Source organism: Hyperolius riggenbachi, chromosome 12, assembly GCF_040937935.1.
Source record: "Hyperolius riggenbachi isolate aHypRig1 chromosome 12, aHypRig1.pri, whole genome shotgun sequence".
NCBI lineage: Eukaryota > Metazoa > Chordata > Amphibia > Anura > Hyperoliidae > Hyperolius > Hyperolius riggenbachi.
Genome location: NC_090657.1, coordinates 157,587,589 through 157,613,010, shown reverse-complemented (window position 1 = coordinate 157,613,010; position 25,422 = coordinate 157,587,589). Strand labels below are relative to the sequence as shown.

At 51.6% G+C, this 25,422-nt stretch overlaps 1 protein-coding gene across 1 annotated transcript in view; it reads left to right on the top strand.

Moving 5' to 3' along the window:
- ADA (adenosine deaminase) overlaps positions 1 to 25,422 on the top strand; it is a 93,223-nt gene that overhangs the window by 23,023 nt on the left and 44,778 nt on the right. Inside the window, exon 2 of the mRNA XM_068262005.1 lies at positions 24,104 to 24,165. Coding sequence (XP_068118106.1) covers positions 24,104 to 24,165 — 62 coding nt within the window. The remainder of the gene's footprint in view (positions 1 to 24,103; positions 24,166 to 25,422) is intronic.

Below are 25,422 nucleotides of genomic sequence, written 5' to 3'. Positions count from 1 at the left end.
GTACACACACACATACTGTACACACACACCCTGTACACACACACGTACACACACACGTACACACACACACACTGTACACACACACACACTCTACATCTCCGCTGACGTTATTTATTCAGACCCTTCTGACATACTCTCCTTTCTGCTCTCTTTAGCGTTGGGGTCATCAGGAAGGGGATAATGGGAGTAACTTAGGATTTAGTGTCAGGAATGGATAGTGTTGGGTTGGTTGTTTAGGTTATGGCATATTTGTTGTTGCAGAGGGAAGTTTTCCCCACCCAGCTGCTGCCCTATAATTTCCCAGCATTCCCTGCTCAGCTGCTGCCCTATCATTTCCCACCATTCCCAGCTCAGCTGCTGCCCTAGCATTTCCCACCATTCCCTGCTCAGCTGCTGCCTTATAATTTCCCCGCATTCCCTGCTCAGCTGCTGCCCTATAATTTCCCACCATTCCCTGCTCAGCTGCTGCCTTATTTCCCACCGTTCCCGGCTCAGCTGCTGCCCTATCATTTCCCACCATTCCCGGCTCAGCTGCTGCCCTATCATTTCCCACAATTCCCGGCTCAGCTGCTGCCCTATCATTTCCCACCATTCCCTTCTCAGCTGCTGCCCTATCATTTCCCACCATTCCCTGCTCAGCTGCTGCCCTATCATTTCCCACCATTCCCTGCTCAGCTGCTGCCCTATCATTTCCCACAATTCCTGGCTCAGCTGCTGCCCTATAATTTCCCACCATTCCCTGCTCAGCTGCTGCCCTATCATTTCCCACCATTCCCTGCTCAGCTGCTGCCCTATCATTTCCCACCATTCCCTGCTCAGCTGCTGCCCTATCATTTCCCACCATTCCCTGCTCAGCTGCTACCCTATCATTTCCCACAATTCCTGGCTCAGCTGCTGCCCTATCATTTCCCACCATTCCCGGCTCAGCTGCTGCCCTATCATTTCCCACCATTCCCTGCTCAGCTGCTGCCCTATCATTTCCCACCATTCCCAGCTCAGCTGCTGCCCTATCATTTCCCACCATTCCCAGCTCAGCTGCTGCCTTATCATTTCCCACCATTCCCGGCTCAGCTGCTGCCCTATCATTTCCCACCATTCCCGGCTCAGCTGCTGCCCTATCATTTCCCACCATTTCCGGCTCAGCTGCTGCCCTATCATTTCTCACCATTCCCTGCTCAGCTGCTGCCCTATCATTTCCCACCATTCCCTGCTCAGCTGCTGCCCTATCATTTCCCACCATTCCCGGCTCAGCTGCTGCCCTATCATTTCCCACCATTCCCTGCTCAGCTGCTGCCCTATCATTTCCCACTATTCCCTGCTCAGCTGCTGCCCTATCATTTCCCACCATTCCCTGCTCAGCTGCTGCCCTATCATTTCCCACCATCCCCTGCTCAGCTGCTGCCCTATCATTTCCCACCATTCCCTGCTCAGCTGCTGCCCTATCATTTCTTACCATTCCCTGCTCAGCTGCTACCCTATCATTTCCCACCATTCCCTGCTCAGCTGCTGCCCTATCATTTCCCACCATTCCCTGCTCAGCTGCTGCCCTATCATTTCTTACCATTCCCTGCTCAGCTGCTGCCCTATCATTTCCCACCATTCCCTGCTCAGCTGCTGCCCTATCATTTCCCACCACCCCCTGCTCAGCTGCTGCCCTATCATTTCCCACCATTCCCTGCTCAGCTGCTGCTCTATCATTTCCCACCATTCCCTGCTCAGCTGCTGCCCTATCATTTCTCACCATTCCCTGCTCAGCTGCTGCCCTATAATTTCCCGCCATTCCCTGCTCAGCTGCTGCCCTATCATTTCTCGCCATTCCCGGCTCAGCTGCTGCCCTATAATTTCCCACCTTTTCCTGCTCAGCTGCTGCCCTATCATTTCCCACCATTCCCTGCTCAGCTGCTGCCCTATCATTTCCCACCATTTCCTGCTCAGCTGCTGCCCTATCATTTCCCACCATTCCCTGCTCAGCTGATGCCCTATCATTTCTCACCATTTCCTGCTCAGCTGCTGCCCTATCATTTCCCACCATTCCCTGCTCAGCTGCTGCCCTATCATTTCCCACCATTCCCTGCTCAGCTGCTGCCCTATCATTTCCCACCATTCTCTGCTCAGCTGCTGCCCTATCATTTCCCACCATTCTCTGCTCAGCTGCTGCCCTATCATTTCTCACCATTCCCAGCTCAGCTGCTGCCCTATCATTTCTCACCATTCCCGGCTCAGCTGCTGCCCTATCATTTCCCACCTTTTCCTGCTCAGCTGCTGCCCTATCATTTCCCACCATTTCCTGCTCAGCTGCTGCCCTATCATTTCCCACCATTCCCTGCTCAGCTGCTACCCTATCATTTCTCACCATTCCCTGCTCAGCTGCTGCCCTATCATTTCTCACCATTCCCAGCTCAGCTGCTGCCCTATCATTTCTCACCATTCCCAGCTCAGCTGCTGCCCTATCATTTCTCACCATTCCCGGCTCAGCTGCTGCCCTATAATTTCCCACCTTTTCCTGCTCAGCTGCTGCCCTATCATTTCCCACCATTCCCTGCTCAGCTGCTGCCCTATCATTTCTCACCATTCCCTGCTCAGCTGCTGCCCTATCATTTCTCACCATTCCCTGCTCAGCTGCTGCCCTATCATTTCCCACCATTCCCTGCTCAGCTGCTGCCCTATCATTTCCCACCATTCCCGGCTCAGCTGCTGCCCTATCATTTCCCACCATTCCCTGCTCAGCTGCTGCCCTATCATTTCCCACTATTCCCTGCTCAGCTGCTGCCCTATCATTTCCCACCATTCCCTGCTCAGCTGCTGCCCTATCATTTCCCACCATCCCCTGCTCAGCTGCTGCCCTATCATTTCCCACCATTCCCGGCTCAGCTACTGCCCTATCATCTCTCACCATTCCCGGTTTAGCTGCTGCCCTATCATTTCCCACCATTCCCGGCTTAGCTGCTGCCTTATCATTTCCCACCATTCCCGGCTCAGCTGCTGCCCTATCATTTCTCACCATTCCCTGCTCAGCTGCTGCCCTATCATTTCTCACCATTCCCTGCTCAGCTGCTGCCCTATCATTTCCCACCATTCCCTGCTCAGCTGCTGCCCTATCATTTCCCACCATTCCCGGCTCAGCTGCTGCCCTATCATTTCCCACCATTCCCTGCTCAGCTGCTGCCCTATCATTTCCCACTATTCCCTGCTCAGCTGCTGCCCTATCATTTCCCACCATTCCCTGCTCAGCTGCTGCCCTATCATTTCCCACCATCCCCTGCTCAGCTGCTGCCCTATCATTTCCCACCATTCCCGGCTCAGCTACTGCCCTATCATCTCTCACCATTCCCGGTTTAGCTGCTGCCCTATCATTTCCCACCATTCCCGGCTTAGCTGCTGCCTTATCATTTCCCACCATTCCCGGCTCAGCTGCTGCCCTTTCATTTCCCACCATTCCCAGCTCAGCTGCTGCCCTATCATTTCCAACTATTACTGGCTCAGCTGCTACCCTATCATTTCTCACCATTCCCTGCTCAGCTGCTGCCCTAATTTCCCACCATTCTCGTCTCAGCTGCTGCCCTATCATTTCCCACCATTCCCTGCTCAGTTGCTGCCCTATCATTTCCCACCATTCCCTGCTCAGCTGCTGCCCTATCATTTCTCACCATTCCCGGTTCAGCTGCTGCCCTATCATTTCCCACCATTCCCTGCTCAGCTGCTGCCCTATCATTTCCCACCATTCCCTGCTCAGCTGCTGCCCTATCATTTCCCACCATTCCCTGCTCAGCTGCTGCCCTATCATTTCCCACCATTCCCTGCTCAGCTGCTGCCCTATCATTTCCCACCATTCCCTGCTCAGCTGCTGCCCTATCATTTCTTACCATTCCCTGCTCAGCTACTGCCCTATCATCTCTCACCATTCCCTGCTCAGCTGCTGCTCTATCATTTCCCACCATTCCCTGCTCAGCTGCTGCCCTATCATTTCCCACCATTCCCGGCTCAGCTGCTGCCCTATCATTTCCCACCATTCCCTGCTCAGCTGCTGCCCTGTCATTTCACTCATTTCCAGGTTCCATGATTCGGTACAGGATTACCCTGGAAGTTTTATTTTTGGCTTCTCTCTACGGTTGTATTTAGAGGAAACATTTCTGTGTTCAGCGTTTGGAGGCCCTGAGGGGATCCCGGCCACAAGGCCATACATATTTATTGATAGATAAGTTGTTAGGAAATGTAGAATGTATTATTTACCCAGCCTGGAGATCTCTGTACACAGCTGCAGAGGTCCTTGTAAGGTCCTTGTAAGAGCTTTCTAAGCGCTTGTGATTTGTAAAGCTCTTGCTAATGCTATGGGGGATTTTCATACAATCACATCCCTCAAGTGAGAACACTTGATGAAGGGTTAACAAGCTGGCATCCCTGGAGCGGGCAGGGGGCGAGGCCAATCACCCGACTGTCAGACATATTACTTACTGATCACGTGGCATATGCAGGACAAGTGCCCAAGGGAGAGCTATGTAATCCTCAGTCTAGATAGCGGCTGGTTATTAAATATCACATGTCCTTGCCAGCGGGGGAGCGGTGGCGGCGCCTGAGTCTCAGCGCAGCTGGTGATCATGAATTGCATGCTTTATGCTTAGATGAAATGCCTGAAAACCCAGCAGATTGCTGGCAAACCGCTAAATATCAAATAGAGATAGGCAAACAGATGCTGATCATTCCAGCTTGCATGCAAATCTAATGCAAATGATATGCTGTTTGTAATTGGACCAATGACCATGATCAGGAAATGCTATTGATTGGCTCATATGCAGCTGCCTGCAGTTTGCATTGAAGTTTGAATGCCAGTCAGAATTCATTGCCTCCTGTAATACAGATGGAAGATTATACTGTAAATGTGCCAGAAATACACATTGAGCCAATAAATGCGTCACGCCTTGTGGTAGGATCACACCTCAGAACAATGGTCTCTGGTAAGTCCTTTCATTGTTTTAGAATTGGCTCTTATGTGACCATCTTAAGTCGGCCCTCCACCCAGTGACTTCAGAATTATCATGTCTGTGCCCTCGTCTGTCAGCTGTCTGCATCTGAGAGACAAGTCCCTCCCTCCACCTACTGAACAGTGTGTGGAGTAGCAGCACACTAATGACTCATTGTCAGGACCTTGGTCATGACATCACACTGTGGGAGGGGTTTCACCACAATATCAGCCGTATAGACCCCCTGATGATCTATTAGAGAAAAGGTAAAGATTTCTCATGGGAAAGGGGGTATCCGCTACTGATTGGGATGAAGTTCAATCCTGGGTTAAAGGTCCTCTTTAAACATGAATGGCTAAAATTGGTGGCTCCACAGAAAACCAGATACTTTTCAGTCACACCGCGATCATTACAACCTTTACATTATCCCCTGAGATGCTAATTAACTGTACAATACTTTTTGTAATGGATTGCGGAGATGCCGCCGCGCGGTCTGGCGGCGGGGCGGCTGTCTCCGCGTTCAGACCGGCGGTTTCCGCACAGCAGCATGCGTCTGGTTTGCCTGGGCCTTCTAGTGCACACAGATGGAGAGCTACGCGCGCGCGCTAGAAGGCAAGACCTTTATGCCAGTAGGAGAAGGATCAGCTGATCAGGTCGATCAGCTGATCCCAGCGCGGTTACGGATTGGCTAAGTGCGGCGCGGAGGAGCGCTGCAGTATATATAGATCTTGCTCTCTGGTTGTCTGCCGTTGCGAATACTTACGTGTGAGCACTCAGACCTCAGTCAGATCCCACAGTGTGTTAGAACCAGGTGGACCTGGGAATTCACACTTAGCCAGTTTACTGCTGTGTTATACTTTTTAGACCAGTTCCTGGGTGTTGTGACCAAGGACCTCACACCCAAGCTTAGGATCACTGTGTCATTACTGAGTTATTCTTTAGACTAGCTCCTGGGTGTCGAGACCACGGACCTCACACCTCAGACTAGGACTGTGCTTTATATCTGTTATGACTATTTGCTCTGTCGACCTCGCTCTTGCTTTCTGATTCGGTACCTCTGCATATCTGCCTACCTGTTGCCAAACCCTGCCTGTACCCGGTTACTGAATCAGCCTTCTGTCTCTGTACCTTATCTGCTCGTGTGTTGCCGAACTGGCCTGCCTGACCCTCCAGGCTGTCACTCATCCCTTGAGTGCTCAGTCTATATGTACTAGCGGTGACACTATTCCACCAAGTGTCAATTAGCTATTAGGACTCCTGCTCCTCAGAGAGTCCGGCCTGCTAGCGGCCAGTGGCCTCTACTCCTCTGGAGTCCCCTGGCTGCAGTACAGTTTATTATTTGATCACCAAGTATCAATGGTTGCCAGGATATCTCTATCCCCTCTCTCAAGGAGATAGTCCCTGCACAGCCAGGGGCCACCTGCCCCTCAGGTGATTCCTGGCCGAGCTGCCTGTGTCTCTCGCCTCACGGGAGATAGCCTACAGTTACACCAAACACTTACACTTCATTAGGTGTCCAGAGGTTAGTCATACTTGTATTGTTGGTGATTCTGCAGATCATCAATAATCAGACTCTCTCTGTGTGCTGACACCAATCGTTACACTTTTATTGTGAGTGTTTAACACATTTACTCCTCTGCATTCCTCAAATAACCCCAAGAAATATGGCCGCTCCCAGATTCTCCTATCCAGTCTTCAATCAAGACAACTTTATCGATTGCCTGCAGAAGCAAACACCAACCATCATTTACTGCTATTTTATCAATTACCCTTTGGCTCCTCAAGGTCCTAATTGATAAGTAATTGTAATGTCCCGATACAGCAGCTCTTTATGGTGATGTGAATAATGAGGGATCACAGTCCACTGAGGAAAGAGCATGGATAAGCAGAATCCGAGAATTGTGACCATGTGACATTGCTCCTCCCCCTTGTCATATATTTATACTACTCATTAGTCTACATGTGTCTGATTGCACTAGTGACATTGTGATAACAACCAATCATATTCCACTTCTTCCAATGCTCATGACTGGGTTCACAGACGAACTACAAATACTAGCAAATAAACACCCAGAAATCCAGTACAGGTTACATATCCGCCTGAATCTGTCTGGCCTGTCTTGGAATTCAGACCATTGTAGATTGGCCACTTTTTGCTTGGGCCCTCTGGTGTATGCAGATGGGGCAGGGCATTCTGATTGGACAGTGCAGAGCAGCAGAACCTTGCTGAGGTCAAAGGGGTCACTCCTGGCAGCTTTCTGTCTGAAACCTGCTGTGCAGGAGATCAGGGCTGTGGAGTCGGAGAAATTTTTGGTACCTGGAGTTTTTGGTTTCAATAAACTGAGGAGTCGGATGATTTTTGTACCGACTCTGTGGCCCTGCAGATTATAGGTTGTGTATTTAAGTAGTCGCGTATTGGAACCATAATGCCTGCACTGAATGGTGCTTTTTTTTTTAAGTAAATGGAATGTCCAAGACAAAGCCCCTAACCTCCAAATTATAAATTATGCCAGTTACCTGGTTGTTATGCTGAGCTTTTCCCTCTAGGTGGAGCCACAAGCCCTCCAACAAGCACACCGTCAGAGTCACAGCCCTGCAACATGCATGCAGCCAGTGGAGTCACAGCACATTTGATCTGTATGCTCATTTCGGGGCAGTGACTTATAGTATTAGAGGCCAGGCAACTGGCATTGTTTACTAGAGGATGAAAATGGCAGCCTCTGTAGTCCTATCACTTCAGGTTCTCTTTAAAAAGACATTGGCTGAACGGTCATGTGACCAGTACTTCAGGGGCCACAACATGGTAAATGAGATATTTTCCCCCTTGAAGCTCTGCATTTGTGGGCAGTGTTATTGCTTAGAGATGCACTCATTTTGTTGTTAGAGGTTTGTGTTTGTAAAATTGCCTGTTGGAATAAATGTACTGTTATGACACTATTGCTAATGTCACTGACATTTCTTTGATTATCCTCCATATATGGAAAGATTCCCTAGCTACCCTGAGGAAGGTATTTTGTGGCTCTGAAACGTGCGTGTTTTCTGCACTTTGAAGGAATAGTTTTCATGGGTTGCTATCTTTGGTGTGTTGGCCAGGTTGGTTGGTTCTCAGGCTGGATGTGGGGTCTCCACACTTCTGTCTGCTTGGCGGAGGGGGTCTCGTAGTGCAGAGTGTTTGGGGGGTGATGCTCACACAATCCAGGGATTATACGTCTGGAATGTACGTTCTGCTCCACCTTTCATGGTATTCTTGTTTTCAGTGTATTGTTGGCCGCAATGGTTGGTTATCAGGCTGGGAATGGGGTCCCCACACTTCTGCCTGTTGGACAGAGTATTGGGGGGTGATGATTACCCAGATCACACAATCCAGGGAACACACGTCTGGAATGTACGGTCTGCTCCATCTCCCATTGTATGGTTTTCGGTGGGTTGATTTGTAGGTGAGGCATGTGTGTGGACATTGTGGATGCTCTGGCTCTGGATGTGGGGTCTCCACACTTCTGTCTGCTGGGTGGAGGGGGACTCGTAGTGCAGTGTTGGGGGGGTTAATCATACACCTGGAATATACATTCTGCTCCATCTCTCATGGTATTCTTGTTTTCAGTGTGTTGATTTGGAGGCCTGTGTCTGGATATTGTGGATGGTTTCAGCCTGTATTTAGCAGCGTCTTGCATGGTCCCTCCAGGAGGATCTCGTTCCTGTAATGGAATGTGATTTGGTCCCGGTGGAGCGGTTGTTTTTGTCCTTGCTGGGAACAGTCAGTGCAATCATGATGGAGAGGGAAGCTGTGGGTCCCCAGAGAGCAGGTGGGATGGCGTCCAGCTCATGTAATCTGTGCGTCAACAACAATCACAGCTGGATCTACAGTAAATATTAGCAGAGACAGCTCTTTGCTGTCAGATTATGGTCCTCTGGGGCCTGGCCTGGCCCTGATACAAGCCTGCAGAGGAGAGATCCTGGCCCTGATACAAGCCTGCGGAGGAGAGAGCCTGGCCCTGATGCAAGCCAGCTGAGGAGAGAGCCTGGCTCTGATGCAAGCCTGCTGAGGAGAGAGCCTGACCCTGATACAAGCCTGCAAAGGGGAGAGCCTGGCCCTGATACAAGCCTGCAGAGGAGAGAGCCTGACCCTAATACAAGCCTGCAGAGTAGAGAGCCTGGCCCTGATACAAGCCTGCAGAGGAGAGAGCCTGGCCTGGTCTGAATCTGTGCATTGGATGATTGGCCTTGAGTGGTCATGTGGCTACTCCAGACCACTCCCTCTCTATCTGTAGGCCTCTGACCTGGACATTGTTTCTGCCCCAGTGGCATATCATCCCATATATCTCTGCAGAGCGAGGAGGAGTAGCCATGTCCTGAGTCTATGTAAGAGCCTTACACTACTCCAGGCCTCTCCCTCTAAGGAAGATGCTGTCTCCACCCCCATGACTTATCACCCACCTCTGCAGAGCCAGGAGGAGGAGCCATGTCATGAATCTCTGTAGCAGTTCATTTTTGCATGGAAGATATGGGCCTTGAGAAGTCATGTGACTACTCCAGGCCACTTCCTCAAGGGAAGATGCTGCCTCCACCCCCATGACTTATCACCCTCATCTGCAGAGCCAGGAGGAGGAGCCATGTCCTGAGTCTATGTAAGAGGCGTACACTGCATGGGATTTATGGACCTTGAGAAGTCATATGACTACTCCAAGCCTCTCCCTCTAGGGGAGACGCTGTCTCCACCCTCATGACTTATCACCCACCTCTGCAGAGCCAGGAAGAGGAGCCATGTCATGAATCTCTATAGCAGTTCATCTTTGCGTGGAAGATATGGGCCTTGAGTAGTCATGTGACTTTCAAGGTTAAAGTTTTTCACTGATCCTAGAGTCCCAATATGAAAAAACAAAGAATATATTTTTTTTTCAACAAGTGGCATTTCCTTTTAAATGTGTGAATATGGCAGAGACTGGTGGTTTCTGGATCCCGAAGCAGCTGGTTGTGTGCCCCCAGCTAGTTGGGAAGTGGCATATCAGATCTCCAGCTGAGGTAGCCGTGTGTCTGATTATGATTAATTGCACTGCTTATACTAAAGATGATTGCTGTGTCTACATGTCATATCTTGGCGTTTGCCTTATTAGATGCGCCCACTATTGTTATTTATCCCTGAATCAGATGAAAGTTTTATTACTGCGTTGATTACATTCAGAAAAACACGCATACATATCTAGGGCAAAGGCCATCAACGTCTTCAGTGTTAGAAAATCTATTTACATAGTGGATCACAGATGTCAGCTCCTCCCCGTCAAGTACATGATGCCCCTCCCTCCCTAGCAGGAGTAACTCCACCCCCTCCAGTCAGTATGCTCAGTGATGCTGTCAGTGTAACAGGGGCAGCTCTGGTCATCAGCCTGCTCAGTGCATTGTATCCAGCCCCTATTTAATGGGTTCTCCTTGGGGGACTCATTCTCCTGACAAATCACCTCTGTGAGCTCTCTGTAGGCTTTATGCCTCCCTCTTCGATTAAAGATTGGCTTTTACTAGATGTACTTAATTTTAAGCTCTGATCCCTACTGTGACCACACCTCTCTAATGAGACAGCCTATCACTTGTTACTAGGGAGGTGTGGCATTAGTGAAGTTGACATTAGGGAGGGGTGGTGTTAGGGAGGCGTGGCACTAGGGAAATGTGGCATTAGAGGGATTGCATTAGAGTGGTGTGGCATTTGGGAGGCGTGGTATTACAGATATGACATTAGGGAGATGTGGAACTTTGGAGGTGTGGCACTTGGAAAGCGCAACATTAGAGCTATAGCATTAGGGAGGTGTGGTATTAGAGATGTGACATTAGAGAGGTGTGACACTTGGGAGGCGTGGCGCTAGGGAGGTGTGGCTTTAGGAAGGCGTGGCACTTGGGAAGCATGATGGCATTAGGCAGGTTTTGCACTAAGCTTTTAAAGGACTTCTCTTGTGTAATTGTAAGCACAGTTACATCCATTACATATACATACCTCCCAACTTTTTGAGATGAGAAAAAGGGACACTTAAGCCACACCCCTGGCCACGCCCCCACCACACCACTAGTCACGCATACAATAAAGAGTTCATAAGAAAAAAATGTTTCATAATTCAAACTACACTGGTCCTTTCTATCCTGGTTAATTTACCTTCATAGTAACATTTTAAAATTAGTAATATATCAATTTAAAGGATGGGAATAAAGTTTAGTAAATCAAACTCATTTTTAACATAGATATATATATATATATTTATATAGAAAGAGGGACAAAGTCCTGAAAGAGGGACAAATGAGGGGGAAAGGGGGACAGAGGGACAGGGCTCCCAAAAAGGGACTGTCCCTCCCAAAGAGGGGTAGTTGGGAGCTATGCATACATCTACACTAACCTTTCTTCAGTTCTCCTCCTTCCTGCCCCCTAGAAGATGGTCCGCACTCTCCTCTCTATTCGAAATATCCTGAGGTGATAAATTTTAATCTATGCAAAGGTAAAGTACAACCTAAGAAATATCGAATATCTCTGCCAGCCAAATAGCGGTACTAGATGTCTCTCCTGTGGCAGAATTTTCCTCCTCATCCAGGCACTGCAATGGCCGACGCTGAGTCTTTCAGAGACCGTTCTGTCTCCACAGGTCATGTGACTCCTCTGATCTGATTACACATACATTCCCTGGAGAGCTCCAGGTCCAGATGAGGTCCCCGGCAGCTGTTCCTGTAGAAGGCAGCTGTAATGAGTTCTCCCCGGTGATACAGACCGGCTGGATTGCTCCAGCATCTTGTTTGTTTCTTGGCTGCAATTATTTTACCCATCGGCTCTGTGCATTCCACACGTTATTTCCAAGTGACTGGCTTCATTATTGTGATTATTTTCTGTGTACTGGAGCTCCACACAATGAGGGGATACAAGTGGAGGCCGTCTTGTGTTACAGGAGACATTTCCATTGCCCTCACTGAGCAACCTCTCCATTTCAAACTGCTAACCATAACAAAGTCTCCCGCCACACATACAGGTGTACGTGTGATGCTACCTTGTGTTATTACAACACAACTTTTCAACAGAGGTATCGGACAACTAAGAGGTGCCCAATCAAAATGGAAGATTTAAAAGCCGTAGAATGGAATGTAGACAGTAGACTTCCCTCTGAGGATGAGCAGGGCTGGACTGTAGACAGTAGTCTTTGCTCCGAGGATGACTGGGGCTGGACTGTAGACAGTAAACTTCCCTCTGAGGATGACCGGGGCTGGACTGTAGACAGTAGTCTTTCCTCCGAGGATGACTGGGGCTGGACTGTAGACAGTAGACTTCCCTCCGAGGATGACCTTGGCTTGTTGCACGCAGAACACTTTTGTAGAACAAGTAACTGATAAACCTTATACTGGCCAACCAGCCTGTGTCATCCATGGAGGGAAGTCCGCCTTGTACATTCCATTTTGTTATATGAAACCTTTTTATTTTGATTGGGTGGCTCTGTTGTCTAGAGATATAGCCGCTATGTGTGTTCTCACATCATAGCTTTCCACAAGACATAACCATCAACTGTGAATTGAGAGGAATGGATGGAAGAGGAGGCTTCAGATGCAACAGATTTCATGAACTGGCCACAGTGGCCATGAATGTGGCGAGACGCTCTGCTGAAGATGAAGAATGATGGTGCGTCTCAATAGAAGGCAAGACCTGCAACGTGATCCCATGCGGTTGTAGAAAAAGCCATTGCTTCACGTTCCTTCACAAACGGGAATCTAAGACGGCACAACTGCTTATTTTACCCTATATTGCAGAAAGGAGGTTGTGCAGTTCAGGGAGAAGGTTCTGGAATGTATACCTATGCAGTATATAGGGTATTAACAGGGCGCTCTACAGTGTTCTTCACTTTCAATACAGACACGGATGAAAAAACTTTTACAAAGTAATAATGTCCATTAACATTGTATAAAACGTTAATAACAAATATAAAATTTAAAATTTAATAAAAAGGAAAGTCCCACAAATCTTCCTCCAAACTCTCTCATTGATGACGCTTTGCACTTTTCCTGACACATATACTCAAGTATGCGCTCACCAGAAATGCCAGCTGCCCCTCTCAGGATCAGCCCAACACACTTTTGGCCCAGCCAGCAACTCCTCGATCTGCAGAGATACTCTCCTTTCACCTAATCGCTCCAATCATAAGAGAAGACTCTGATAGTGTGATACTGTATGGTAAGGATCAATCAATTACACCAGTGCACCCAGCTCACACCGCGGCACCCAGTGCTCCTCCACCACAGATCAATAAAGCCTCTCACCGTGTTGTCTGGCTGACCCAGCACAGACCAGCAGCAATCGCTTTGTAGATGACCTCAAAGTTCCTTCTTACAATGACATATGTCCTAGGGCTCAAAGAGGGCCAAACATAGTGTAAAACCTTCTTTATTAAAAAAGCTTAAAAGTAGTGCACTCACAATAAAGTGGATTCAAATGCGCATATCAAAAGGTATCCATCGAGCCCGTTCAGCGTCCCTCGCTCCTTAGGCCACGCCTTAGGCCTTCTGGTGAGCGCATACTTGAGTATATGTGTCAGGAAAAGTGCAAAGCGTCATCAATGAGAGAGTTTGGAGGAAGATTTGTGGGACTTTCCTTTTTATTAAATTTTAAATTTTATATTTGTTATTAACGTTTTATACAATGTTAATGGACATTATTACTTTGTAAAAGTTTTTTCATCCGTGTCTGTATTGAAAGTGAAGAACACTGTAGAGCGCCCTGTTAATACCCTATCTACTGCATTTAGAGAGTGACACACACACTCAGCACAGGAGCGATCCAGGCTGTTGAGAGGAGTAATTAGGAGCTGAGGAGCGCACTTTTGAGGTTTCTTTTATCTATAATGTATACCTATGAATTGGCTGCCAGGGGTGAAGACGATAAACTGCTCACCCTGCTCCTGCACAGGTCCCAGCGGCACTAATTACTATCCCCCCTCCAGGCCTCCATGAATAGTGGGGAAAGACCTAATTCGGCTTCCAGCCATCGCTAGCAGCCGATTTTTGTAGTCATTTGTGCTCTGTCTTTTGACAGTGCCCAAACTACTCACTGAGCGCTGCTATAGCCATTATTCCTATTACCAGGGCTGTGGAGTCGGTACAAAAATCTTCTGACTCCGACTTCTCAGTTTATGAAACTCCGACTCCTCGACTCCGACTCCTTAGTCTAATACTTAACAGGGCTGTGGATTTTGTACAAAAATAATCAGACTTCAACTCTCGACTCCGACTCCTCAGTTTATGAAATCAACGACTCCAGGCACCCAAAATTGCCCCGACTCCTACTTCGACTCCACAGCCCTGCCTATTACGGCCTATGGTGGCACTGGCTGCACCCATAACTCCCGCGCTGTTTTTACAGCGCTTGTCTGGAAGACGGTATACACGGCCCACACCACATTCCTTAGCTGTGCTGCTTGTGTCACATGGATGGTTCCTCTGTATCTCTGTATGTATAGGATAAAAGAGCACTTATGTACTTGTAGTCCACCCCTGGTTTATCCATATTAACTTTTTGGAGCAGAGCCATCCATTTGGATTCCATTTCGTCCACGCTGGGGTCAGACCAATTTCCTTACAGCTCTGGCAGTGTTTGTCTTGTTGGTAGCCCAGCTTTGTGAGTATATCGCCACCACATTGGCTTTTCATCTTGCTTTACTTACTGCACCATATATTGTCTGTAGGCCTCGTCATGTTTATTTCTCAAAGGCCTTTCTCCACCTTCAGCTTTTCCAGAAGAAGAGGAATCAGACTTTACTAAAACAAGCTGAGTGCTCTGAGCAAACTCTCCTGACAGTTGCATTTCAGAACACCCAGCCTCTTGCCTTAATCTGATAACCCTGATAATATGGACAGCACGATGGTAGAGTGAATAGCAGTCTCGCCTTGCAGCGCTGGGTACCAGGTCCGAATCGCAGCCAGGGCACTATCTGCACAGAGTTTGTATGTTCCGCCCGTGTCTGCGCGGGTTTCCTCTGGGCACTCCTGTTTCCTCCCACATCCCAAAACATACATGCAAGTTAATTAACTTCCACCTAACTTGTCCCTAGACTATGATACATGCACTACACACATGATACATACATAGACATATGACTATGGTAGGGATTAGATTGTGAGCTCCTCTGAGGACAGTCAGTGACATGACTATGTACTCTGTAAAGTGCTGCAGAAGATGTCAGTGCTATATAAATACATAATAATAATATGGTAGGACATTAGACTGTGCATGGTAGGGTTAGATTGTGAGCTCCTCTGTGGACAGTCAGTGACATGACTATGTACTGTGTAATGTGCTTTAGAAGATGTCAGTGCTATATAAATGCATAATAATAATATAGTAGGACATTAGACTATGACTTAGGTAGAATTAGACCGTGAGCTACTCTGACGACAGTCAGTGACATGACTATGTACTCTGTAAAGTGCTGCAGAAGATGTCAACGCTTTATAAATGCATAGTAATAGCCCACTAAGCATCTGGTATATTGGTAGCCCTTCTGATTCATGGGGTCTAAATTCTCCCAGGATCTAAAAAAGGAAGCCAGCTCTGTCTCTGTCACCAAGAAAGTCCAGCAGAGAATGCGACACCTGAGGCAGCTGTAAACTGGAGGGAACCGCGGACAGTAATGGTGGAGTTATGTTGCTGCAATTGAATCCATCCTCTTCAGTGACTGTCTGGACTGCAACGCCTCCTGCAATCAGCAGACAGTATGACTGGCTGTGGGTTGTCCTTCCTACAGGACCACTACCACATCTAGATGGCCAATGACTCCTCTCCACCAGCTGGCCACTCTATTCTCCGCTTCCTTCCTTCAGGGGTGAGACACCAAACGCTCCAAACAAAAATCTTCCAGGCAGAGATGAAACCATTTGTAAGATGCCTGCATAATAAAATAAAGGGTTAATAATGTGTGTTTCCTCCAATAATGGCCACTAATCCTCTTTAGGGTAAAGAGACTTTATTAGGCTGTTTATCGTGTGTCTTTGGAACCTTGGCCCTTCACCGAGTAAGATGTGGCCTTGGATGGATGCAAGCAGGGCTGGACCTACCTTAAAGCCACCTAAATATTGTGATTTAGGCAGCACAATATGGGGGCGGCATTTGGACAAACAGTTTGGGCCACCTGATGCTTACCTCCTCTCCGCTCTTTGTCGCCCGTCTTCCTATCACACACTATACTCCTCATCCCCATCCTAAATTGACCGGTGGCACCTGCCACCCTTCCCTATAACATCAAGTGAGGTGTCGCCTCTTATTGAGGCATGCTTTGGTAAAACCCCATCATGGGCGAGAGATCACCATGGCCAGTCAGAGGGGAAGCTGTGGCCGTGACCAATCAGGCAGCGATGCTGACACCAGTCCGGCCAATCACAGCCGCCCGGTGCTCCGTTTGCTAACTGGACCACGGCACCATCATTGGTCCAATCACTGCGCTCGATCAGTAGCTGCGACATCTGATAGGTCAGATGTCACTGTCCTCCTCCAAAGCTTGCTTCAGGCAGTAGAAAGTCTAGAGCCGGCCCTGACTGCAGCATACCATAGAGCGAGATCTCACTAAATCGGCACACCTCTGAACTGGGCACTGGTTACTTCTGATGTCCTAACTTCTAATGTTCTCCTGTCAGTCTGGCTGTTTTATAGTCCGTGTTGAGGAACTGCCAGATCCATTTCCTGGAGAGCAGGAGCTGACTTGGCCAGAGAAATGAATTCCAATTCCAAATTCTTCATGCAGTGATCCAGATGTAGAGTTATCCTGTCCAGATGTGTTCCCCACTCCTCCTGCCCCCCCCCCCCCCTGCAGCACCTCATATCCCCCCAAGCTCCTTATCGACCCGTTTCCCCAGGCCCCCTGTAACAAGGCTCAGTACTTGGTGTGTGCTATTCTGTTACAGAGCATGCCATTGACATCTTATACTATCTGGAAAGCAGACACCCAGCAAGGTGAGCCTGGTCTCCGGGGACTCCACAGAGTCATCTATAGGCCACCTGTCCCCGTGTCAGATGGACACACGCCACACGTGGACTTTATCAGGCAATCTGTAATGAGGTGTGTCAGGCGTGTACATCACATACTCATGCACAGACCTCATGGTACATAGGTAACTTCTCTCAGAAACCCTGCCTGACCCCCACAGAACATCACAGGGCTTTATATTTTACTGCATAGTATACACTGTTTGCATTCATCAACAATGCACAAAGTTTTATATATTAATTATGCATTTGTTCATTGTGCAATAAATATGCCTGGCTGCATCATGTAGCTGCTTATTGCCAGCAGATTAGGCCTGTTTCCTGTGGGAGGGGGTGTGGCTGCGTAGCCTAAAGGCTGGGTTGGGTAGGAATGGTTTCCTGTGGGAGGGGGTGTGGCTGCGTGACCTGGAGGCTGGGTAGGAATGGTTTCCTGTGGGAGGGGTGTGGCTGCGTGACTTGGAGGCAGGGTAGGAATGGTTTCCTGTGGGAACTGGTGTGGCTGCGTGACCTGGAGGCTGGGTAGGACTGGTTTCCTGTGGGAGGGGGTGTGGCTGCATGGCCTGGAGGTTGGGTAGGAATAGTTTCCTGTGGGAGGGGATGTGGCCTGGAGGCTGGGTAGGAATGGTTTCCTGTGGGAGGGGGTGTGGCTATGTGACCTGGAGGCTGAATAGAAATGGTTTCCTGTGGGAGGGGGTGTGGCTGCGTGGCCTAGAGGCTGGGTAGAAATTGTCTCCTGTGGGAGAGGGTGTGGCTGCGTGGCCTGGAGGCTGGGTAGGAATTGTTTCCTGTGGGAGGGGGTGTGGCTGCGTAGCCTGGAGGTTGGGTAGGACTGGTTTCCTGTGGGAGGGGGTGTGGCTGTCTGACCTGGAAGCTGGGTAGGGCTGGTTTCTTGTGGGAGGGGTGTGGCTGCGCGATCTGGAAGCTGGGTAGGACTGGTTTCCTGTGGGAGGGGGTGTGGCTGCGTGACTCGGAAGCTGGGTAGGACTGGTTTCCTGTTCGAGGGGGTGTGGCTGTGTGACCTGGAAGCTGGGTAGGAATGGTTTCTTGTGGGAGGGGGTGTGGCTGTGTGACCCGGAGGCTGGGTAGGAATGGTTTCCTGTGGGAGGGGGTGTGGCTGCGAGACCTGGAGGCTGGGTAGGGCTGGTTTCCTGTGGGAGGGGTGTGGCTGTGTGATCTGGAGATTAGGTAGGGCTGGTTTCCGGTAGGAGGGGGTGTGGCTGGGTGACCTGGAAGCTGGGAGGGTGGGAGAGGCAGGGCTGTTTTGTTACTCAGCTCATTGTTCCTCATGGGAGGGGCTTGTGACCGGAGCATTTGGACAGAAGTACTCTAATACTGGGACTGTGAGTTTTCTGGCATAGCCACGTGACATCAGTGGTGTGTGGTGACTTATGCTAAAAATGGTAAACGTTTTTTGTCATTCGTAATTTAATGGAATTTTCACATATTTGTCTTAGTTTGTGGCTGAGGAGAAAACATGCTGGGTTTGTGGGGTGAATATATTGTATAGATTGGCCTGCTTGCTGTCCTGTATATATGTAGTGGATGGGATGGGTACAGTGTGGATTATCCTATACATTTTCCTGTATTGACCGGCCTGCTTGCGGTGTATGTCTCTCTACTCTAGTGTTACACGGAGTGCCTCCATATAAGCAGAGTGAGTATTTTTCTGGTGCAGTCTCCAGCACTGCAGCTCTCTCCCCTTAGCCTCCAGCAATGCAGCTATCTCCACTCAGCCTCCAGCGCCGCAGCTCTCTCCCCTCGGTTTCCAGCACTGCAGCTCTCTCCCCTCGGCCTCCTACACTGCAGCTTTCTCCCCTCCGCCTCCAGCAACGCGGCTCTCTCCCTTCAGCCCCCAGCACTGCAGCTCTCTCCCCTCAGCCTCCAGCACTGCAGCTCTCTCCCCTCAGCCTCCTGCACTGCAGCTCTCTCCCCTCAGCCTCCAGCACTGCAGCTATCTCCCCTCAGCCTCCAGCACTGCAGCTCTCTCCCCTCGGCCTCCAGTGCTTCAGCTCTCTCACCTCCGCCTCCAGCACTGCAGAAATGCTGCTATCTCCCCTCAGCCTCCAGCACTGCAGAAATACTGCTATCTCCCTTCGGACTCCAGCACTGCAGCTTTATCCCCTCAGCCTACAGCACTGCAGCTATCTCTCCTCAGCCTTCAGCACTGCAGCTATCTCCCCTCAGCCTCCGACGCTACAGCTCCCTCCCCTCAGCCTCCAGCACCGCAGCTTTCTCTCCTCAGCCTTCAGCACTGCAGCTATCTCCCCTCGGCCTCCAGTGCTTCAGCTCTCTCACCTCAGCCTTCAGCAATGCAGCTATCTCTCCTCCGCCTCCAGCACTGCAGCTATCTCCCCTCAGCCTCCAGCACTGCAGCTATCTCCCCTCAGCCTCCAGCACTGCAGCTATCTCCCCTCAGCCTCCAGCACTGCAGCTATCTTCCCTTAGCCTCCAACACCACAGCTTTCTCTCCTTGGCCTCCAGCACTGCAGCTCTCTCCCCTCAGCCTTCAGCACTGCAGCTCTCTCCCCTCAGCCTTCAGCACTGCAGCTCTCTCCCCTCAGCCATCAGCACTGCAGCTATCTCCCCTCAGCCTCCAGCTCTGCAGCTCTCTCCCCTCAGCCTCCAGCACTGCAGCTATCTCCCCTCAACCTCCAGCACTGCAGCTCTCTCCCCTCCGCCTCCAGCACTGCAGCTCTCTACCCTCTGCCTCCAGCACTGCAGCACTCTCCCCTCGACCTCCAGCACTGCAGCTCTCTCCCCTCCACCTCCAGCATTGCAGCTCTCTACCCTCTGCCTCCAGCACTGCAGCTCTCTCCCCTCAGCCTCCAGCACTGCAGCTCTCTCCCCTCAGCCTCCAGCACTGCAGCTCTCTCCCCTCAGCCTCCAGCACTGCAGCTCTCTCCCCTCCGCCTCCAGCACTGCAGCTCTCTCCCCTCCGCCTCCAGCACTGCAGCTATCTCCCCTCAGCCTCCAGTGCTGCAGCTCTCTCCCCTCAGCCTCCAGCACTGCAGCTATCTCCCCTCAGCCTCCAGCACTGCAGCTATCTCCCTTCGGACTCCAGCACTGCAGCTTTATCCCCTCGGCCTCCAGCGCTGCAGCTATCTCCTCTCGGCCTCCAGCGCTGCAGCTATCTCCCCTCGGCCTCCAGCACTGCAGCTATCTCCCCTCGGCCTCCAGCGCTGCAGCTATCTCCCCTCGACCTCCAGCGCTGCATCTCACTTCTCTCGGCCTCCAGCACTGCAGCTCTCTCCCCTCAGCCTCCAGCACTGCAGCTCTCTCCCCTCAGCCTCCAGCACTGCAGCTCTCTCCCCTCAGCCTCCAGCACTGCAGCTCTCTCCCCTCAGCCTCCAGCACTGCAGCTCTCTCCCCTCCGTCTCCAGCACTGCAGCTCTCTCCCCTCCGCTTCCAGCACTGCAGCTCTCTCCCCCCCGCTTCCAGCACTGCAGCTCTCTCCCCTCCGTCCGCCTCCAGCACTGCAGCTCTCTCCCCTCAGCCTCCAGCACTGCAGCTCTCTCTCCTCCACCTCCAGCACTGCAGCTTTCTCCCCTCCGCCTCCAGCACTGCAGCTCTCTCCCCTCCGCTTCCAGCACTGTAGCTCTCTCCCCTCCATCCGCCTCCAGCACTACAGCTCTCTCCCCTCAGCCTCCAGCACTGCAGCTCTCTCCCCTCAGCCTCCAGCACTGCAGCTCTCTCTCTTTGGCCTCCAGCACTGCAGCTCTCTCCCCTCAGCCTTCAGCACTGCAGCTATCTCCCCTCGGCCTCCAGTTCTTCAGCTCTCTCCCCTCAGCCTCCAGCACTGCAGCTATCTCTCCTCCGCCTCCAGCACTGCAGCTATCTCCCCTCAGCCTCCAGCACTACAGCTATCTCCCCTCAGCCTCCAGCGCTGCAGCTATCTCCCCTCCGCCTCCAGCACTGCAGCTCTCTCCCCTCCGCCTCCAGCACTGCAGCTCTCCCCCCTCAGCCTCCAGCATTGCAGCTCTCTCCCCTCGGCCTCCAGCGCTGCAGCTATCTCCCCTCCGCCTCCAGCTCTGCAGCCCTCTCCCCCTCAGCCTCCAGCTCTGCAGCTCTCTCCCCTCAACCTCCAGCACTGCAGCTATCTCCCCTTGGCCTCCAGCGCTGCAGCTCTCTCCCCTCGGCCTCCAGCACTGCAGCTATCGCCCCTCGGCCTCCAGCGCTGCAGCTATCTCCCCTCCGCCTCCAGCTCTGCAGCCCTCTCCCCCTCAGCCTCCAGCTCTGCAGCTCTCTCCCCTCAACCTCCAGCACTGCAGCTATCTCCCCTCAGCCTCCAGCACTGCAGCTCTCTCCCCTCCGCCTCCAGCACTGCAGCTCTCTCCCCTCCGCCTCCAGCACTGCAGCTCTCTCCCCTCCGCCTCCAGGACTGCAGCTCTCTCCCCTCAGCCTCCAGCACTGCAGCTCTCTCCCCTCCGCCTCCAGCACTGCAGCTCTCTCCCCTCCGCCTCCAGCACTGCAGCTCTCTCCCCTCCGCCTCCAGCACTGCAGCTCTCTCCCCTCCGCCTCCAGCGCTGCAGCTATCTTCCCTCGGCCTCCAGCGCTGCAGCTATCTCCCCTCGGCCTCCAGCGCTGCAGCTATCTCCCCTCGGCCTCCAGCGCTGCAGCTATCTCCCCTCGGCCTCCAGCGCTGCAGCTATCTCCCCTCGACCTCCAGCGCTGCAGCTATCTCCCCTCGACCTCCAGCGCTGCATCTCTCTTCTCTCGGCCTCCAGGGCTGCAGCTCTCTCCCCTCGGCCTCCAGCACTGCAGCTCTCTCCCCTCAGCCTCCAGCACTGCAGCTCTCTCCCCTCCGCCTCCAGCACTGCAGCTCTCTCCCCTCCGCCTCCAGCACTGCAGCTCTCTCCCCTCCGCTTCCAGCACTGCAGCTCTCTCCCCTCCGCTTCCAGCACTGCAGCTCTCTCCCCTCCGTCCGCCTCCAGCACTGCAGCTCTCTCCCCTCAGCCTCCAGCACTGCAGCTCTCTCCCCTCCACCTCCAGCACTGCAGCTCTCTCCCCTCCGCCTCCAGCACTGCAGCTATCTCCCCTCGGCCTCAAGCGCTGCAGCTATCTCCCCTCGGCCTCCAGCGCTGCAGCTATCTCCCCTCGGCCTCCAGCGCTGCAGCTATCTCCCCTCGACCTCCAGCGCTGCAGGTATCTCCCCTCGACCTCCAGCGCTGCATCTCTCTTCTCTCGGCCTCCAGCGCTGCAGCTCTCTCCCCTCGGCCTCCAGCACTGCAGCTCTCTCCCCTCAGCCTCCAGCACTGCAGCTCTCTCCCCTCCGCTTCCAGCACTGCAGCTCTCTCCCCTCCGCTTCCAGCACTGCAGCTCTCTCCCCTCCGTCCGCCTCCAGCACTGCAGCTCTCTCCCCTCAGCCTCCAGCACTGCAGCTCTCTCTCCTCAGCCTCCAGCACTGCAGCTCTCTCCCCTCCGCTTCCAGCACTGTAGCTCTCTCCCCTCCATCCGCCTCCAGCACTACAGCTCTCTCCCCTCAGCCTCCAGCACTGCAGCTCTCTACCCTCAGCCTCCAGCACTGCAGCTCTCTCTCTTTGGCCTCCAGCACTGCAGCTCTCTCCCCTCGGCCTTCAGCACTGCAGCTATCTCCCCTCGGCCTCCAGTTCTTCAGCTCTCTCCCCTCAGCCTCCAGCACTGCAGCTCTCTTCCCTCAGCCTCCAGCATTGCAGCTCTCTCCCCTCCGCTTCCAGCACTGCAGCTCTCTCCCCTCCGCTTCCAGCACTGCAGCTATCTCTCCTCCGCCTCCAGCGCTGCAGCTATCTCCCCTCCGCCTCCAGCGCTGCAGCTATCTCCCCTCCGCCTCCAGCACTGCAGCACTCTCCCCTCAGCCTCCAGCACTGCAGCTCTCTCCCCTCAGCCTCCAGCACTGCAGCTCTCTCCCCTCCGCTTCCAGCACTGCAGCTCTCTCCCCTCCGCTTCCAGCACTGCAGCTCTCTCCCCTCCGCTTCCAGCACTGCAGCTCTCTCCCCTCCGTCCGCCTCCAGCACTGCAGCTCTCTCCCCTCAGCCTCCAGCACTGCAGCTCTCTCTCCTCCGCCTCCAGCACTGCAGCTTTCTCCCCTCCGCCTCCAGCACTGCAGCTCTCTCCCCTCCGCTTCCAGCACTGTAGCTCTCTCCCCTCCATCCGCCTCCAGCACTGCAGCTCTCTCCCCTCAGCCTCCAGCACTGCAGCTCTCTCCCCTCAGCCTCCAGCACTGCAGCTCTCTCTCTTTGGCCTCCAGCACTGCAGCTCTCTCCCCTCAGCCTTCAGCACTGCAGCTATCTCCCCTCGGCCTCCAGTTCTTCAGCTCTCTCCCCTCAGCCTCCAGCACTGCAGCTATCTCCCCTCCGCCTCCAGCACTGCAGCGCTCTCCCCTCAGCCTCCAGCACTGCAGCTCTCTTCCCTCAGCCTCCAGCATTGCAGCTCTCTCCCCTCAGCCTCCAGCATTTCAGCTCTCTCCCCTCAGCCTCCAGCACTGCAGCTCTCTCCCCTCCGCCTCCAGCACTGCAGCTCTCTCCCCTCCGCCTCCAGCACTGCAGCTCTCTCCCCTCCGCCTCCAGCACTGCAGCTATCTCCCCTCCGCCTCCAGCACTGCAGCTATCTCCCCTCGGCCTCCAGCACTGCAGCTATCTCCCCTCGACCTCCAGCACTGCAGCTATCTCCCCTTGGCCTCAAGGACTGCAGCTATCTCTCCTCAGCTTCCAAATTAGATAAGACCTGTGCTCTGGGCTGTGGAGAGTCTGAGAAGTGTAACTAGGCCTTGTTTGTGCCAGGAGCCAGGAAGTAAAGTCTGCGGTATCAAACTACAGCCACTAGCAGTACATCGATTAGCTGGCAGCTTTAATTGTCTCCTAGCAGATTGAGGATCTCCTCTGCAGACTGAATCACACAGGAGAGATTCATCCCACCATTCCTGTGTTTTAGTGAAGTTGGTAGATTGGCTGCTGGGTCTGAAGCCTAAAGATGCTTAAAGGCTGGTTCTGGTATTATGCTAAGTTGCATAATGACATGGGTCATATCATGACATAGCCTGGTCTCAATCTCTGCAGTGAGATGCGGAATTAGGGATTTTAGATTTACCATACACTGATCAACTGATTGTGGAAAACGTTCAGATCTATAGATTGTAACGTGTTTTGTGACATCACTTCTGACCTCAGGCTTGTGTGTTTTTCAGGTGGAGCTCCATGTCCATCTGGATGGCAGCTTCCGGCCGGAGACCATCATCCACTTTGCCAAGTAAGTAACTGCCAATGGTTGTATCGAGGTGCTGTGTGTTGTGTGTGTTGGCAGTATGAACTGAACTACTTAAACTGCAGGATAGTAAAACAACCACAAGATGTCACTGTCTGTAAAGTGCTGTGATGATCTCTATGGTATTGCTATTTCCTGTATTATTTCTATGGTTCTCTCTGTTGTAAGATGCATGGTGGTGTATGATATATCTCTGCAAGTTTTCTTCAGTAAAGAGTTCTGACTTGTTATACTGGGTGCCTATCTGTGTACACAACACTCTACTCCATCAGTGGCGGGGGGCTTTTTATCCGTAGAGATGTAGCGAACATCAAATTTTGCATTTGCGAATGCAAATATACTGTACCACAAATGTTTGCGAATTGGCTGTTCTCAACGGGCTCCATAGACTTAAATAGCAATGCTCACTTACGTGCTACAAACACCAAATGTGCAGGGCATGTGGAGGAGGACAGTGGGAACAAGAGGTCAATTTGTTTTTCAAAAAGACCTGATAGTTTTGGAGAAATTCAATATTAAAGTTACAATAGGAAAAAAAAAGTATACATGTAAATGACAGATAATGTACGGTAACAACCAGGGTTGCTCGTAAACGACGCCAGCACGAATCTACACGTCGTAGTACGCAACTACGCATCGTAGTTCGTAGGCGAAGTTTAAGAACTACGCGTAGGCATTTCCGCGTAGTCGTAGTCCCGCTATGCGAAGCTTCGCCCGCTACTCGTAGTTGACGTATGTATTGCGAAGTCAACTATGCGTGCGGTAACTGCATCTACATGGATCATTGCGCATGCGCAGAAATATTATTGCCCTTTTATACGCATACAATTCCGCATTGGAAGGTGGAATGTACGCTTATATTAGTTTATATGTGCACATAGGTAGCAGATTATTGCAGAAATTTTTCCGCATAAGGGCATAAGCGGTCGCATCAACTACGCTTCGCAGTACGCGAAGCTTGCGTATTTTAACGTGTAGTCTACGGAATACAAACGGAAAGCAAAGTTTCTGATTTCGTAGCCGTAGTTTGCAAAGCGTATTTGCGTAAAAATACGCGTAGTTTCAGCGTAGCGAAGTTGGCTGACAAGACCATCCCTGGTAACAACCTATCGGTAGTGTCAATTTACTGATATCAATATAAAGAATTTCATGACTGAGTTATCCGAGGGGGTCCGTACCCAGTGTGTATGGACCCCTTGGAAACCCCATGGAAGTGGCAACGCTTTGGCTAGGGATTGCTAT